General features: G+C 46.1%; 1 protein-coding gene across 1 annotated transcript in view; it reads right to left on the bottom strand.

Annotated features, from left to right (window-relative positions):
* Nucleotides 1-3,116: 3,116 nt before the first annotated feature.
* The window catches only part of PTGES (prostaglandin E synthase), a 138,955-nt gene continuing 123,638 nt past the window's right edge, over nt 3,117-18,433 (bottom strand). The window contains exon 3 of the mRNA XM_085613999.1: nt 3,117-15,481. Within this exon, the coding sequence (XP_085470125.1) occupies nt 15,232-15,481 (250 nt within the window). The 3' untranslated portion in view covers nt 3,117-15,231. The remainder of the gene's footprint in view (nt 15,482-18,433) is intronic.

Genomic DNA, 18,433 nt, shown 5'->3' with positions numbered 1-18,433 from the left:
ACTATATATAGAGCCAGTTTCTTACAGGCCTCGATGTAGACTGTGCCTTCTACATTATTGAATGCTTTGCAGGCGATACAGGTTGCTACGGTGTTGTGTGTCTTGATGTCGGCTCGTGAGTCTTCAGCGTTTATGAATGTTGCTTGGTTGTCGATGTGTCGATGTCAACCTTGATATATATGTATCTATATATTTTTATTTATTTATTTAAGTAGTACTCCGGGGTCCCTGCATGTGGGCGGGACTATTCAATGCTGAGGGCTATTGAGGAGGCTCTCCTGGAAGAGAAATGGCATTTCTGGTTCTGGTTGGTAGCAAACAGATCTAACATTGCTTCTCCCCCAACAATGAAACATCTTCACTAGTTGGGCTTGCTTTAGCTGCCACTAGTGACTTTCCTTTCTTATTCCGCTGAGACGGTCAGACCGGGATTTGGACAAGCCTGGAAGATGTTCAACTTTCATTTAAATCAGACGTTTATAGCTTGCCCTAATCCCATATCTTCTATGCCGCCTTTGACTTTATGAGGGATTCTGTTTCTCCTTGTTTGTTTATACAGTGCATGCTTGTTGTGCTGTTTCCATGTACTAATAGTGAATATCTGGGTATTTGTGGCTGAAAAGACCAGCGCCCCAGGGCGATCACTCTCATCTGTAGGATGTTGATATGTATTTGAGGGTTTTTGCTGTCCATCTTCCACTGACCTGCAAGTCCTCTATGTGCTAACCACAACCCCCTACAGAGGCACCCGGTGTCATAACCTAATGGAATGTTTCCTGGAGAAAGGATAGTCCTACCTTGGTGTTGTTGCTCTGAAGCTACCATGCAAGAGCTTCTTTCCTCTGAAACGTTTCTCCTATTGTATCTTCAAATATCCTTTTTTCTGCAATCACGGTTTGCCCAGTGTCTCATGTAAAGATGGTCATGTGGGGTCACAGGGATGCAGGATGCCTCATACCTAAAAAGGACAGGAACATTTACACGGTGGTGGTTTATGCTTGCTGCAGGCATGCAGCCAGTGGTGCCAGGCAAGCTGCTCTTTCTTCTGTCCGGAAGGCTTCGTTCACTTCTGTGTCGAGAAAAGCACCTAGGAATGGATTCTTTTTGCAAGGGTGTAGATATGATTTGTGTATGTTTAACAGAAGCCGTAGATTGTTGGAAAGCTGCAGATAGACATTCATAGATTCTGTATCTACTTTTTAAAGTTTTTACCTCGAACAGCCTAAATAGGAAAATACATTCTTGGGGTAGATTTGGGACCTAAAGGGAGGACTTTGAAGTGATCATTGCGATTGCGACCTGGATTTTAATGAATTTTCAGTGAGTGGGATTTTGGTGATTTTAAAGAATGCGCCCTGTAGGTCCAAAGATATCATATAATCTTTCTTTTGAAGACATTAAATGACCACCGGCAACGCTACCAAGCAGAATCTTTGCTTTTTCAGAAATTTGTTGAGATTCGTAAGATGTAATATCGGTCTTCAGCCTCTGAACTTTTTCCTTATTACTTTCCACTTGCAATTGAGGACGCTGTCGATGGGGTTTCTTGCCTGGTGATGTCGGTGGAGGTTTTTGGACAAACTCTAAAGTGTGACCGTATTTTAGAAGGTTAAAAATGCTAACACACTGGTTGCAATGAAAATAAATCTTGACACCTGGAGGTGCATTCCATGCTTCTTGACACTGCCTTTTTGATCCCTGGCTCTTTCAAGATTGGTTTCCAGACCTTTTACGAGGGGCTTATCAATGGTGGGAAGTAAAAGGTGGCGCTCTCTACTATTGGAGGCAGGTTTGGTGGTCGTGCCATTTAGAGGTTGGATATTGTTAACATCTATGAGGCTGCTAGCCTCCTCTATAGGAGTACATGTTTATTCCACACATTCCTCATAAGAACTGTGGGCATCTTTGCTGAAGCACACCGAGAGATCTAGCCCTCGCAGTGTCTACCTTAGTAGAATGGAGGGCATCATAGATTCCCCATCATATGGCATGTCTAAGATCTTGCTTTGCACTTCCAGTCTAAATGAAGCAGCTCACAACCAACCTTGTCTTTACAAGACAGCCACTCCAGCTAGTCGTCTGAAACAAGTCAAAGTGATGCCCATAGCAGTATCAGTTACTGCTGAAAACGTCCTCTCGCCTTCTTGTTGGATACTTTTTCCCTCAGCCTTCTTGTCCTCTTGACATCTATCTTGTTCTAGATATGGTCCGACCTCCGAACCCCATCTAGCAGTCATGTCTCGTGAGTATTGCTAAAGGGTTGGAGGCTTCGATGGAGGTGGCTACTGAGGCAGAAAAACGTTTGTCAACGTTGTCAAGTCGTTTCTCTCCCTGTCTGCTGTAGCTGAACAGGGGGAACTTGGAGGTCCTGCCCGCCGCCCACTTGATCAATGCATTATTACACGTTCACATCACATGACTTTTAGCAGTTCTATTCCTAAAGGGAAAAAAGTTATCACATTTTAAATCCACCGCTCCAATCCAAGCTTTAGCACCAGCTTGGAAAGAAAAAACCTACAGTTCATTTCCCTTTGTATCCCCCAGTTTCCAGGTTGATCCAACATCATCAAAAAACCATCAGGTAAGATCACAAGAAAACAACTGTATGTAAAAGGGACAATTCACGGAGGAAGATCAGCACGGTTAGTGTACGTTTTAGAGATTGCGTCTTCTCGTCCCATCAGTGGGTTATAGGGATTTTCCTTAGGCCAGCTCCCTAGTCCTTCCGTAAAGTCTGCTTTCAGCCTTTAATCATCCAATAGTAACTTGCAGCCATCTCATGGATATAGGGGGTAGGCATCTTTCCAGTGCATAGTTAAGATGTGATGTGCTAACAGCAATGTTAACTTAATAAACTTCAGAGCTGCAATGTTGTGTTTAGGGAATGCATAAGACCCAGCACACACTGATGGACTGCATACCTGGTGCCCTGCTGCTTGTAGCATTGTGGTGATCTCATCCACTGTAAGCAGTACAGACTGGCAGGACCACAACACGTGTGGGAGATCCAGGTCAGTAGCTGCGCATCTACGGCAGGTGGGCGTCGTGGTGAGGTAAATCGTGCAAAGTTTATATAGTGTAAGATAGGCCCTATTCAGGATATGAAATGGAATCAGTTTCAGTTTCAATACTTTATTGGATTTCATAATAAAATCATAACAGTGCAGCACATTACATTGTAAAATCTTAATACACAATATAATAAAAACAGTTCATAAGAAAGTATTTCTTTAAAAAACAATGCCCAGTGCAATTTAATTTGTTCTTTTAGCATAAAATGCAGCCCACAAAACTCTTTACATACTACAGCGTATCTCCATGGTAGACAAAGATTGTAGGTAAAGATAGCCAGGGCAGCATTGTGTGAAGTTGAGTGATCCTAAAATGGACAAAATATAAAATGTTCTCAAATTGCTGTAAAATTTTCATAAAATAACTAAATGCGTAGAACTCTGTGCCGTCAGCGTATCACAGAGACTATTGGTTTGTTTTGTAGACCAACCATTCATTGCAGGAAAACTAATTAAATGATGATAAGTATCCCTTCTTAAGCTGGTACGGAGAAATCTATGCCTAGAGTTTAATACAAATTCAAGATAAGGTTGCATGTCATACGTAGTTAGAATGGCCTGGTTGTTTAGTACGCTAGGCGTTCATATTTCAGTGGTCAATCTGAGATTCTCAAGGTGCGCCATACATTCGTTTTTCAAGTCTTTTCTATTAATGACTTCCTGGGATTCGGGCTTCTCGTGCTAGTAAGGATACCCCAGGTGAAGGGCAAAACAGTGGATATATGTCAAACGGGGTATACGCAAAGATGAGCTCGCCTTAAAGCATTCGCTAATAATAGCACGATTTAAGCCAGTATAGTCCAATGTCCAAATGTTATGCCATAATAGAATGGGCTCCAGCATTATTAAATCAATTTAAATGGCGCATTGCGGGATATCTTGTGAGGGCATACTAGTATCCGGGTCCACTTTGGATCATGCAGGGGTTATTGTAGATCTGTTTCCCATTGTGCTCCACGTCTGGGCCACTCTACAGCTATATGTTGAGTGAAAGAAGTCAACCGCCATTCTTATCAAGTGTCTAGAATCTGCCTTTGGATGACTGTATGTGTGCTTGGTTCAGCCAGCCTTGTACAGTAGGAGCGATCCAGCGGTTCAACAACAACAGATACTCCACTACCATATACTCACCGGGGCCCATAAACTCACAGTGCGTAAAACCGCTGGGGTCAAGTTTATAATTTTCACAATGCTTAGGATTAGTTATTTCATTACTCCTAACTAACCTTCACTGATCAAGAAGTTCTTTCCTCTGGTCAATGGACCATTAGTTGAACTAGTTGATGGTGATAAACTAACTAACTTTATTCTTTTATTTAAAGTAAATAACCACAGGCTCAAGTACGTTTTAAATCTTTATCTACATTAAATGCATGTGAACCATTTCAAAACTACAGTGCAGTCACCATCATTCATGGGAGAGAAAAATGCATCTGCAATTACGAGAAAATATAATTATCAAGGATGGTGTGAAAGACCAACTCCTTGGCCAAAGGGCTGGTAAGGGTCCCCTGAGATAGGACAGGAGACAAAGACTTCAGGAAAGTGGACCTCTCTAGAATACCGACGACTGCGCCGCACCCGTCTCTGACATTCTCTTCCTCCTCGAGATTCTTCCGCGATCTTCTGATCTAACCCAATTAAATTAGGATAGAAAGTTCTGCTTCAGGTTCTGCTTTTGGTTCTTCATCAGCATCTCACATCATCTCTCCCAGCATCAGCATCTCCCGCTCCAAGTTCTCAGCGTTCAGTTCTGACTAACTAAAACTATCTTAATTATACCTTTCGTTCTTCATGTTCCACCCACTAAAGTTTCAATATCGTAAATTTACGGACTATGATTGTTCAGGCAAGGGGGGGAAGCTCCATCACACCATGCTTACATGTCATTAAAAGCAGTCTAACTATTGTTCGCAAACCCATCCCCTTAATTTGTATTCATAGATTTCGTTCTCATACATCTTTTAGTTCACTTTGAAACAATTTAATAACATTCTTAACAGGATTCCTCTTCGTTGAACTCTTCCCCATCCGTTCCCATGCTTGTATCACTCAATCTTGGCTGCCTTTCAAATGTTCAGTCATGGCCTTCATGGCTTCACTCAGTGGGCATGCGCGGACTTCGTGTCACTTCATTCAATTCAGTTATGCAAAAGAGGCCCAACTACGCACTAGTGATAAAGTCAGAAAGACAAATATTAATTTCACAAATAAAGTGGTCACACTGTATACCAACCACCTCTACTCCATTCCCCTTTACTTATTAATACTTGTCCCGCATTAGTAAAATAGCTTGTTTTCATTTCAAGTAAGCAGATGCCATGCACGCAAGTGTTCAAGACTCCATTTTAGTATCTTCTGCTCATGCGCCAGAATTTCCCTCCAAGCGTTAATAAGTCATACTGCGTAGATGCAGTTGACACATGTGCACAACAGTTCCCCGTTTAGAGCGGTATTAGTCAGTCTTCATTATTATTCACTTAAGTACACACATAAGAAAGCTTCACTAACCCACGTTTTCATGTGGTGCGTATTAGTTATTCACGAAACACGATTAGTAACTTTGTTAGTAAGTTAATTGAGTGGATCGAATCCGAGCAAGTTTCTTTTCCACGAAACCTTGCTCCATCAGAGCAACATAATTGTCCCGATCGGGCCGAATATTGAGTTGTATGCACTAACTTTCCATCTTCATCACCACCTGTATCTGCACCTTGTGGGGAAATAGACTTAGGCGCCAAAGGTGAATGATGTGAATTGCACTGGCGTACATAGGGTTAGATTTATGACATCTGGCGCATCTCTGCTAATCAGCAGAGATGCGCCAGAAGAGTTGCGACGCATCTGCCCACCCGTGCGCCACCATTGATGCACCGCATTTACAATGCGGCGCACCGTGGCACTCGGATGGGCAGATGCGCGACGCATCTCCTGTCGGAAAGGCGGTGCATTGCTGGAGTTGCGTCGCAAGCGCGACGCAGCTGCAGCAAGGCTCGGGGGTCCCTATCATTACAATGCTGCGTCAATCCTTACGCCTGCTTCAAGCAGGCGCAGGGTTTTGACGCAGCATGGGCTCAAAAGTGACTGAGTGAAATCTTGTAGATTTCACTCAGCCACTTTTAGGAAGCGTTCCTGCGACGGAACACCCCCCCCTGCACAGGTACGCCTACTGCTGGCGCAGGGCTTTACAACGTGTCGCATCTCCCAGATGCGTCACATTGTAAATACCCCGCAGCATGGCGCAGGATTTGCGCCACTGCTGCGTCACAAAAGTGACGCAACGGCAGCGTAAATGAGGCGCAAGGGGCTCATAAATCTGCCCCATAGTGTGGTCGATTGTGGTCTGGAGCCCTCTGGAGTTGTAGGCTTGCTTTCTACGATTCGAAGGATTCGGCTCAGAAAAGCATTTATAATAATCAGCAGACATAGATCCTGGAGTATCTGCACCATCTCTTCGGGTGGTGCTTGCATTGTTTGTTCAGAATTGTCCAATTCACATTGTCATCCATCATCATCTTTATCACCATCCGGATGCTGGACAAAGGGTTGGGAAGAGCGGCCAGTATCTGGACTGTGTATGTGGCTCTGATCCTTTGCAAACACAAATTATTTATATTCGTCCTTCTTCCCACGGGCACTGGATTTTAACCTTGCACTGATTGCGACTGTATGCTGGCCTAAAAGATCCTTTTTTGTCTACGTTTTCTGTGTCAAGAAGACAGTGCAGTGGATAAGGTGAAACTTTACTTGTGGTAGTATGTTCAGTCATTAATGTCATTCTAATACCCTTTTCGGAAATCAGGATTAATTTGTGGTTTGTTGGTGTTGGCAGTATATCCATCCATTCTCATCAACAGTTGAAGGCATTGTGCTGGAAGCTGTTGTACTCGTCCATGGTGTCTTAGTCAACGGTTTCTTAGTCGATGGTGTCTCAGGGATGGTGTCAGATTTTACGGAGTCATTTTCAATAGCATTGGTGTCGTCCACATTGGTGATTTCTTAATCGTAAATTATGTCGTTGACAAACAAGTTACTTACCTTCTGTAATGCCTTCTCTGGTAGGGACTCTAACTGCAGATTCCTGACCTTATAATATTCCTCAGACGTCAGACTCGATCCAGACAATCTTGAGTAGTACCTCTGCATACTAGTAGGTGGCGCCCATCAGCTCCGCATCTACATCATGCACTTTGGAAGTGATGTTGCAGTGCCTATATAAGCATCACCCTGGCGGGCTGGCATAAATTTCTTACGTAAGTATTCCTCAATCAAAAACGCAAAGTCACATAAACATCAATGTTTTGACCATTGTGCGGCATCTAATGGGATCTTTAGTGAGCCCAGTTCGTAGAGCAGGGAGGATGGGAGGGTCAGTAAGGAATCTGCGGTTAGATAGAATCTCTACCAGAAAAAGTGATACTGAAGATAGGTAACTTGTTCTTCTGTTATAGACTTCTAAACGCAGATTCTTTACTATACAATAGATGCCCAAGCAATACCTCCCAGGAGGTGAGTCTGCGAGCTGTTTCAAAGCAAAGAAGTCCTGGAGGGCCGAACGGGCAAAATGGCTGGCTCGATGAACCTGACTGGCAAAGTAGTAGTGTTTTGTGAACGTGTGGAGTGACACCCACATAGTGGCTTGGCAGATATCTAGAACAGGTACCCTGCACAAACATGCAGAAGTAGCGGGCTTGGCCCCGGAGGAATGGGCCCTCAAGCCCTCAGGAGGCTGCCTTCTTAGCTGGTGCGTAGCAGATGTTAATGCAGAGTATAATCCATGAAAAGATGGTCTGCTTCTGCACAGCCTTGCCCTTTTTCACTCTAGTGAACCCGATGAAGAGGTGATCGTCCGCTTGATGCTCTTTGGTGCGATCAAGGTATAACTACCGAGCTCTCTTCGGGTCGAAGCGATGGAGTGTCGTCTCTTTCTTGGAAGGTGAGGAGGGGTGAAAAAGGTAGGAAGAGTGATACGCTGGCCGACATGAAGGGGGTTGACAACCTTCAGCAGGAAGGAGTCACGCGTCGAGAGGACCAGTTTGTTAGGAAAATGGGTGGGGTAAGGAGGGTGGACTGACAGAGCTTGAAGCGTTCTGACCCTCCTGGCCAATGTAATAGCCACTAAGAAGAACTTTTTAAGAGTCAAAAAATGCAGGTACAGCTGTGCAGTGTCTCGAAGGGAGAACACATCAAAAACACGAGGGCCAGATTGAGGACCCATTGGGGTATCACAAAGGGGGTAGGAGGAAAAGAGTGTAGTAAACCTTTCAGAAAACAAGACACAACATGTGTCTTGAACAGGGGAGGTAGGTCCGGCAACAGCAGGAAAATCAAAATGGGCAACAAATAACTGTTAACAGTGCCCAGGGCAAGGCCTTGCCGGGTAGAGATAAAACAAAAAGCAACACCTCCGACAAAGGTGCAGAAAGGGGGTCCACATGACATGAGGAGCACAGGCTACAATCTTATTCCAAATGCAGGCGTATACCATTTTGGTGGAGGGATGCCTAGCTGCTGTGAAGATTAGATCACAGACCTCAGGAGGACGATGAAAAACTCTCAAGTTCTGTCGCTCCATCTCAATGCATGAAGATGGAGTGGGCGCAGAGTTGGGTGCAGGACCCTGCCCCACCGTTGCAACAGGAGATCCTCCCGAAGGGGCAGCCTGATCTGAGGACCAATGCTCATTCTCAGGAGTTCGGGATGCCATACTACCCCAATCTGGAGCCAGTAGGATGACTTGGGCCCAGGTCTGTCCTGATTTACCTGAGAACTTGGGGCAGGAACAGTATCAGCAGAAGAGCATACATGACTCCCGAGATCTATTCTAAAAGGAATATGTCTCCGAGCAAGAGCCGCTTTGGAAACTCCAATGCCCAGAAGTACTGACATTGCACATTTTCAGTGGTGGCAACAGATCGATCCAAGGCTCTCCCCATTCTTGGAAAAGACCTTGTGCCATCTCCGTGTGTAGTGGGCATTCATGATCCATAAAGCATTGGCAGCTGAGATTGTATCACTGATGTTCAAGGAGTCAGTCAGGTGCTGTGCACCTGGAAAAGATCCTGGCACCACAGCCAAATCCAGAGGTGCAGAGCCTCCTGCCATAGATTCCAAGACCCCACCCCACCCTGTTTGCTGTGATACCACATCGCGGTGGATTAGTCCATGAACTCAGCTCCAGAAGAAGCTAGGATTCTGCTGGGAACCAGATTTCTCTAATCTTCACCTTTTCCAGAAGGCTGCCCCAACCCAAAAGTGATGCATCAGTCACCACTGGTCCGGGAAGAGAGCGGGACCTCCCGCTGGCCCAATCGCAATTTGTCAACCACCACTGCAGATTTTTTGGGGTCTCCCTTGATATCTGGATCAGGTTGGAGAGATTCCCCTGGTGCCGTGCCCACTGGAACTTCAGATCCCACTCCAGAACCCACGTATTCCATTTGGCGTGCTTTACCAGAAGGATGCAGGAGGCCATCAGAGGGAGCAGAGTCAGTCTAGCCACAAACCAGAACTGAGGCTGAAACGTCAGGATGATAGCCCGAAAATCATGGACTCTTCAGAGGGTAGACATGAAAATGCACTCGATCGAGAATTGCTCGGATGAAAGGGAGCATCTGAGAAGGAGGTGTGACTTTGGCATGTAGATAGTGAACACCAGGGAATGCAAAAGGTCCACCGTATTCTACAGGTGGGTGACGACTGCATGGGTGAGCCTGCCTTCACCAGCCAGATATCATGGTAGGGAAAACTGCAACCCCAGACCTCCAAAGAAGAGCTGCAACAACCACCATCCCTTTCATGAACACCCAAGGGGAGCTGGTGCGGCAATATGGGAGCATAGTGAACCGAAAATGCTTGTGGCCCGCGGTGCCTGCACATAAAACGCTTGTGGGTTCGCAGGAAGGAGATGTCAAAATAAGTATTCTGCAAATCCATCGCTACCATCCACTCTGCAGTGTCCGGGGCAGACACGACTCGAGCCAGGGTGAGCATTTTCAATTTCTCTTTCCACAGAAAGGCGTTGAGAGGGCACAGAGCTGGAACAGGACGAAGTCTCCATCCTTTTTCGGCACTAGAAAGTTGCAGGAATAGTAACCACAACCTACTTCTAGCGCAGGTACCCTCTCGATGGCTCCTTCAACCAAAAGGGCCTGGCAGTGAACAACAACCAGGTGTGGCGGCGCAATGCCACTGTAGAGTCCATGGCTCTACCTAGGGAGTCTTCCATGTCTAGTTTACACCTCATGGTGAACTCTGCTCCATCCCGGCCATCCAGAAGGGCTTAGCGCAGTCCTTCCCAGGAAGCATTGGAAGAGGCTGTGCAATCGAGTCCCACCCTGCATGGGAGTAACAGTCCAGGAGGCAAGCAGTGTTCACCAACTGCAAGGGTAGGCTCGGGGAAGAAAAAATGCGCTTCTCAAAGGTGTGCAGCCTCTTGGATTCCCTGTTTGGTGGGGTGGAAGGGAACACACCTGGCTTGACTTTAGAGGCTGATGTTTGCACAACCAGGTATTCAGGTGAGGGGTCCTGGGAGAGGAAAGAATGGGTCACCATGGCTGGGATGATGACGATGGGCAATCATGCAGTGCACAGGAGTCCCGGTGCAAGATTTGGCCCATGCCCCTAGGAGATTGTTGGTTAGGGCTTCACTGAAGGTGGGTAAGGGGTCAGCACCTCAGTCAACATGTTGGTCTTGACCTCCACTACCAGCAGCTGTAGTTCAAGGACCACCCGCTACCCTGTGTATTACGATGTTGAAGGATGTGCCTTTTTCCAAACCCATGCCCGGATGAGAAAGCATGTCAGAGTCTAGGGAAGTGTCCAAACTACTGGTGCCGCCCAGCTCCCATAATAGTTTTCAGCTGGGTCAGAGACCTCCTTCATAGGATCAAACCTCTCCTCCTCATCTCCCCTTTCAGGAAGGTAGGGACTATCTAGTGGTGGGAAGTCCAAGGGCAGGTAGAGCCTGGATGGCGTCGACATGGAGTCGGGTATGATGATGGGCTTGTTGTCATGAAGGCACCGAAGGGGAGCTAGCTGGGGTGGAGGAAAGTACCCGTGTGTGTCAGAGTTGGCATGGATCCGGCGGTGGATCCAGAGGGCTCAGATGGCTTCGGGGGCAGACCCACCCAGGGCACCTCGTACCTCCTTGGGACTTGAGGCATGCCAGAGGGTTTCGGTGGCTCGAAGTAACGTGCATGGCATCATAGAATTGTTTCAACTGGATGGATATCTCTCTGGCTACGGGGAACTCTGGGTAGCACGGAGCAAGCTCCGATGCTGGTTCCGCAGGTGGATTGTGGGAGCATACCCTAGAAGCACGACGTTTGGACATAGAAGCTGAAGAACACTTTGACTTCTTTTTCTTGTGCTTCTTTGAATAACATGACATGGAGGAATAGGTCTTACCATGAGAAGACGACCATCTGCAGAAACGGCTTCAAGAGTGGTCCCAAAATCTGCCCCCGGAATGGAAAGGTGCCTTCCTTTGCCGTCATCACCAGCTCGTGAATCGCCTTGGGGTGCATTAATTTGCATTCAATGCAAGCCTTGGAGTTGTGGGTCCAGGTACCAGAGACAAACCAAAAGGGGATAAGAGAACAGACACCGGTCTGTGACATTTCCCGCAAAATGTAAACCCTATAATTTGGTGGCAGACCTGTCCCTCGCCCACTGGGAGCAATAGCTCAAAACAAGGTTGACAAAAATTCAAAAAAGTTGGAACACAATAACTGATGTAGTTCTCTAGATTGTCGCTAATCGAAAGAATTGATGTCAGTGCACCAGGGTGGTGCTTATATGGGCACCGCAACATCACTTCTGATGCAGACACAGAGCTGATCAATGGACCTACCGTCGTGCAGAGGTACTGCTAAAGATTTTGCCGATCCAGTCTGACGCCTGGGGAATATCCTAAGGTGAGGAATCGAAGGTGGTACTGATGATGAATTCGTCAACACTAAAGATGATGAATATTTCTTTGATGTCTCTAAGGTCAGCTTTTTCTTTTTGGGGCTTGATGTCTCAGAAGAGGTCTTGTGATGTTTTCTTGGCAGTGCTTTGTCAGTCAATATCATTGCATCTGAGGATGGGCAATCTTCTCTTGTAGAGTTCATTAATGCCTTTTTTAGGTTGTTCTTCAGAGATTGAGCGTTTTACCGCAGAATTCGCCTTTAAAAAAATGTTCAGTGTGAATGCACCTTTTCACCTTCTTCCTCGGAATTCTGAACATCCTGTGCTTTTAAGTTCTGGAGCCACAATAATAATCTCGCCCCGTTTGAACTTCGCAGTTTTTTCAGAGAATGTTCTAGAAATGTTAAAGTCTTTTGCCTGATGAGCTGGATAAAGGCAGTATATGCATTCCTTCTGGGGGTTCTCAGAATGGAGCCTCTTTATTTAACAAATTCCACATCGTCCAAAAAGACCTTTCTAACAAGATTCAGACATGGCCCGATATAGTAAGCTTAATAAGCCGATGAGGCAATGTCAAATCCTTCAGAAATGCAGAGGGAAATATGAATATAGGGCCAGATGCGTGAAGAAACTGTTTCGCAATTAGGAAATCGCAAAACGGCATGCATGAAAGTGTGTTGAACACTTTTTGCGATTCCTAGGGAATCGCAAATGACCTACCACATGAATATTAAGGAGGTAGGTCGCAATTTACGACCCCCTAGGAATTGCAAAAATCACAGGGATGGTGGCCTGCTGGGGTCAGCAGACCACCATGTCTATGATTGCTTTTAAATAAAGCTATTTTTTTTAAATGCAGCCCGTTTTCCTTAAAGGACAATGGGATGAGTTTCTAAAACAAAAATTTTAAGTTTTCTTTTCATTTTTTAAGAGCAGGGAGTGGTCTGTGGGACCTCTGCCTGCTCTTAAAAAAGATATCCCAAACATTCACAAAGGGGAAGGGATCCCTTGGGGGACCCCTTCCCCTTTGCCAACGGGTTACCGCCTACTTAAACTAGGTGGTAAAATGCAAATGTTTTGCGACCGCATTTCGGTCAAAAACATTCCTACATACCAATGCGATTCAGTATTAGGAAGGGATGCCCTAAACACGCCCCTTCTTAATAGCGAATCGCAAACCCATTTTGCGATTCGTTAACAGGCTACCCAATCCCAAAATAGGGCTTGCTGTATCTGAAAAGCATTTTTTGCGTTTGCAAATGGGCCGAAGACAAAAATGCTTAATGCATGTGCCCCAAAGTCACTTATCCTACTACGCAGAGCTCAAGGGGACTCCCGCCACATACAATATGCAGTAGATTCCTGAACTGGGTGTGGGCGGGAGGAGTGAATGTTGTGCTTTCTCTGACTGGCTAGCTTGCGGATCATTTCAATCGATATGACTAGGTTACTATTGGACTACGCTAAAGCTTTCTTTTCTGTGTACGTTTGACATTGTACTGCTGACTGTGTCTATCCTGGGACTCCCAGTTCATCAATGAGGGCGACTCAAGCATGTGAATCTATGACAGATCCAATACTGGAGAAAGTCTATGACAAACGCAATGGGTATCTCTGCCACACAAGGCAGGCATAATGTCCACAACACTCATGAGGATATTGTGCGCCACACTAGGTATTCTGTCACACAAATTGTGGTATTCTGTATGTCTCATTGTTTGACAATTCTATGTCACAATATTAGGATATTACGTCACATAGGTGAGACGGTAGTATCTATTATTAGAATGATGCTGTAACATGGACCAATTCATTCCTTTATCGAGGCTGGATTGTGGTTACAGTTCTGTGTCACAAATGTATTGTTGTAACCACACCTGGGGTGATGGGAACACTTTTCTCTTTGAAAGAAAGCTCTACACAAACCGTACTTTTGCGTCTGTGAAATGCTGCGTAATCGACCCATACCCAGAAGGCCTCAGTAGAATAAACCCCAGGAGAATGAATGGACCACATGCTTAAAAAAAGGAGGGATATTTCACTTTTTCCCATGAAGCTTCTGTAATAAAAAAGAAACGGGCAAGAGATGCCCACTGGAACTCTTGTTGCCTCCAATATTCCTAATTTAAGGTAAAACTGAAACATTACCCACCCATTTTCCCTGTGGAGAAAAGGGTTTCCTCGAACGTTTTCTGTATTTGAAAGGTAACAACCAAACAAATTCATTTAACAGAGAAATGCATCATTTTTATATACAATTTCAATTCATAGAAACATCAAGTTTCATTAACACTGCTTATTATTTTGTCTTTCCCTTCAATTAAAAGAGCAACAATTAATGTTCTATTAGTTTAATAATTTTCTATTGAACAGTCAATTTACACCCTTTGACTAACAATCCCCACTTTTCAAACTTTCCGAATAGCTTTCATAAAGTTTTAGTTAAAAATTTTAACTTTTTCCCCCAAATCTTTTTAGCAAATAAACATTCTCACCAAGAGCACATGTTAGCTGGTGACGCTGAGATTCCCTGCCACTCATAGAACACTCTCAGCTTGTGCCAAGCAGTACATGCCTTGGACCAATCATCAGTCTGGAGAAGGGGGAACCCCCGCAGCGCCAAGACCCATCAACAACAACAACCTCCACAACATGCCAACTCTCACACCCAAATGCCTCCTCCTTCTTTTTATTTGACAGTCTTACAAGAATTGACAGATCCCACTGAAACGATTTCTACAATCACGTGACAATGCCACGACCGCCTTCCTGGTGCATGTAGCACCAAAGCGGAACGGCTCAGGCTGCAAGCGCTGGAGAGAGCGACTGAAGGGACTCAAGGGGCATGGAACCGACATCCCTCACCTTTAGGGTTCCATCAAGACCCTGAAAGAAGGTGTGGGATCTGCCAACTGGTAGATCCTTCTCATGTGTTCTTCCAGGAGTTGGTCGTCTTCAAATGGCGACCCAGCAACAGGCGCGGTCTCTGGAGGAGTTTTTCTTCTGAGAATGCTAACGTCACTCCTGCGACTGTCGCTGATATCTGTGAAACTTTGAGCTTCAGCCATAGTGTTCCTGTCGTATCCTTAATGACTAGTTTTTTTGTGAGCATCAAGGAATATGAGAGCGGCAGCAAAGTCTGAAGAAGGTCACCGCCATGGTTGACGTTTCATCAAAGTGATACTGGGTCCCGGTTCCCATTTTTCTGGCTCTTTGTCTCGGCTCCCGCAACACAAGATTCCTGGGATTACAAATATGGAGCCATAGCATACAGGATCTGCAGCCCCATGGAAAAGCATGGCACCTGGGCGATGGTGTAAGACGCGGACCGCATGGGGGCCTTGAACCCTAGAAGATAGGCCACTGTGTAGAACATGCGTGCCAGGAAGAAAACCAGGAAGTGGATTCTGGCCACGGTGAGATTAGGCTCCAACAACGAGTAGACGGCCCCCAAGAAGAGGAAGGGGTAGATGTTCTCCATGTCATTGTGGTGGCATCTGCAAGAAGAAACAACAGCATCAGAGATTTATTCATAGAGCCCAGGCGCCTGCAGAAGGGCTGCGTTCGCAAAGCCACTCACTGATGACTAATTACTCAGCCTTGCACCCTGCCAACCTGCCACCCTGCTCCCCTGCCACCGTGCCAGCCTGCCACCCTGCTCTCCAGCCACCCTGTTCCCCTTCTTCCTGACCTCATGCCTACATGTGAATCACCCCTGTTCCCTCTGACAAGGCAAGGATGTTATGCCACAGAGGGGCTCTCTGCAAAGTGGGTGGAGGGGCCCCCAAACACAAACATGCTTTAATACATTCAAAGAGGGGACAGTGAACAGCAATTTAAAAAAATGTATCCAGTGCAGAGCAAAGATGCATTCTCCAGATCTAAGTGAGGCTCAGATGTGGTTAGGGTGGTCCTTCCAGGCTCACATGTGGTTAGGGTGGTCCTTCCACTCAACGAATGAAGTCTCCCTCCAGACCTGGGAAGTGTGCAGCTACCTACACAGCGGGCATTTCGCTTCACTGAATGAATACCTTTGTCAGATTCAAACACAGCATAGGTCAGTTTAGGACTGATCTTACCACTCACTCAATAACACTTTCTCCAGAACTTGAATAGTATCTCTCCCTGAAAATGGACGTCTCGGTCTGCCTGCAAAGCATCCGATGGGTGGAATGGCTTGCAAAGACTCCAGAGGTGGGTCGACTCTGAGGTGGGTGGTTTAGTCCTGGCAGAAGTGACTGTGACGTCAGATATCAAGAGTAGCAACTTACTGGAGTCTACAAATTTCTTGAGACAAACAATATCCTGCGCCAATCCCAAACTGGGTTTCGACCTGGCCATGGCACGGACACCGCCCTCCTCTCTGTCATCGAGGAGGCAAGGTGTATCCTAGACTCAGGGGGATCAGTGGCAGTGATCCTCCTGGACCTTAGCGCCGCCTTTGATACGGTGGATCACCGTGTCCTATTACATCGCCTGGCCAAGGCAGGAATTGTGGGTACGGCGCGAGCGTGGATCGAATCTTTTCTCTCCTATCGATCCTTTCAGGTGTGGGACGGCAACTCCCGGTCAGAACCTCTTCCACTGAAGAATGGAGTTCCCCAGGGGTCGTCGCTCAGCCCTACCCTGTTTAATGTCTATATGGCCCCCCTGGAAGACGTAGTGGCCCCCTACGGTATAAAAATAATTAACTACGCTGACGACACCCAACTAGTCGTCTCCCTGTCCCACCTGGATAACCACCCTGACAGCTTGCTGCATTGTCTCCAGGACATCCATACCTGGATGTGTGACTCGGCCTTGAAGCTGAACGGTGCAAAGACCGAGATCATGCTCCTGGGCAACAAATGGACGTCCTTTCCACCAACATCTTGGCCTGACACCTTCGGCGAAATCCCCTCTCCTAAAACTGAGATCAAAACACTAGGAGTATGGTTGGAACCTGACCTAACCATGAAAACGCAGGCGGCCAAGACAGCAGGCACCTGCTTCGGTCTCCTGCGTTCCGTGCGCAAGATCCTGCCTCTTCTTCCGCTCCCATCCAGGAAGTTGTTGGTCCAGGGTCTTGTTTTGGCCCGGCTCGATTACAGCAACGCCATCTATCTTGGGGCCCCTGAGTACACCCTGGCCAAACTCCAACGCACCCAGAATGCGGCGGCCAGGCTTATTATGAACCTCCCCCCTAGAGTTTCAGCAAAGCCTGCCCTTAAAGCCCTACACTGGCTCCCTATTCGCCAGAGAGTAGAGTTCAAGGCCCTATGCACCACCCACAAGCTCATCAATGGAGCTGGCCCAGCCGCGCAAAAAAATATGGTTACCCCATACAAAGCCTCCAGACCCCTTCGCTCTGACGCCGAACATCTTGCCACGGTTCCCAAATTTAGGAAGGCTCGCACCGGCGGTCGTCGCTTTTCGGTCAAAGCCTCCATAGCATGGAACTCACTCCCTCTCAGTCTACGTCTGGAACCCTCCCTCACTACGTTCCGCAGGAAACTTAAAACCCTCTTGTTCCCCAAATAATTCACTCCCTCTCCCCCTCCTCTGGATCTCTTCAAGTTTATAGCGCGGGGATGCCTACGGGTCACCAGGCGCTTTAGAAATCGCAAAAAAAAAAAAAAGACAACTGACCTGACGAGGACAGAACTGAACTCTAATGAACAGTTCTGCACCTGTACAAAACAAGCATTTACAATGCAATAGGTCTCGCAACTGCGAGTTTTAAAGCTATTGGTATTGTAAATGGCAATGCCTTTTGAAAAATTAACAGGTATTGTAATTTATAATAGTAATTTTCCACCAGTACCATACCTACCACTATTATTATTACAATCACCACAGAGTAGTAATAGTAATAATTGTAGTGGTGGTTATGGTACTTCTGGTGGTTGTAGCAGTGGTGGTGGCGGTGGTAATGGTACTGGTAGTGGTGGTACTGGTGGTCTACGTGGATTTTATTTTATTACTTATGCTACTGCTGGAATATTTTTTAACAAAAAAATAAAAAAACTAACAAACATTATCATTTGCAACGCCAATAGCTCAAGCTTTTAATAAGGCCGGCCCTATTGCATTGCAAATGCTTGTTTTATGTTGCAGGCATGAGGTGCATCACCTACTTCCCAAAATCCAATCTTAGATTTGTAGACACTCGTAACAGTCCTATGGTAGGAGGCAGTTGTTCAGCCAGTGTAAGGCTAATAGCTCACACAACTTTGCATTTTGATACCTGAAGTTTTAAATTATAATAAATGTAGGAGACCTCAGGCAGGAGACTTGAGTTACCAGTAACTGTGGAAAGAGCAATAACTTTAGAAACTGGTGCTTTATTTCACCTTTTCCGTGGTGTGAAGGTTACGTAACTGTCTTATTACATTCGAATGGGCACAGTGGGGCTTATTTACAAGCCCCTTGCACCGCCGGTGCTTCACTTTTTGTGTGGGAAAAAGTGA

Source organism: Triturus cristatus, chromosome 1_2 (genome assembly GCF_964204655.1).
Source record: "Triturus cristatus chromosome 1_2, aTriCri1.1, whole genome shotgun sequence".
NCBI lineage: Eukaryota > Metazoa > Chordata > Amphibia > Caudata > Salamandridae > Triturus > Triturus cristatus.
The sequence above is the reverse complement of the archived record's forward strand: the minus strand, read 5'-3'. Positions and strand labels throughout refer to the sequence as shown.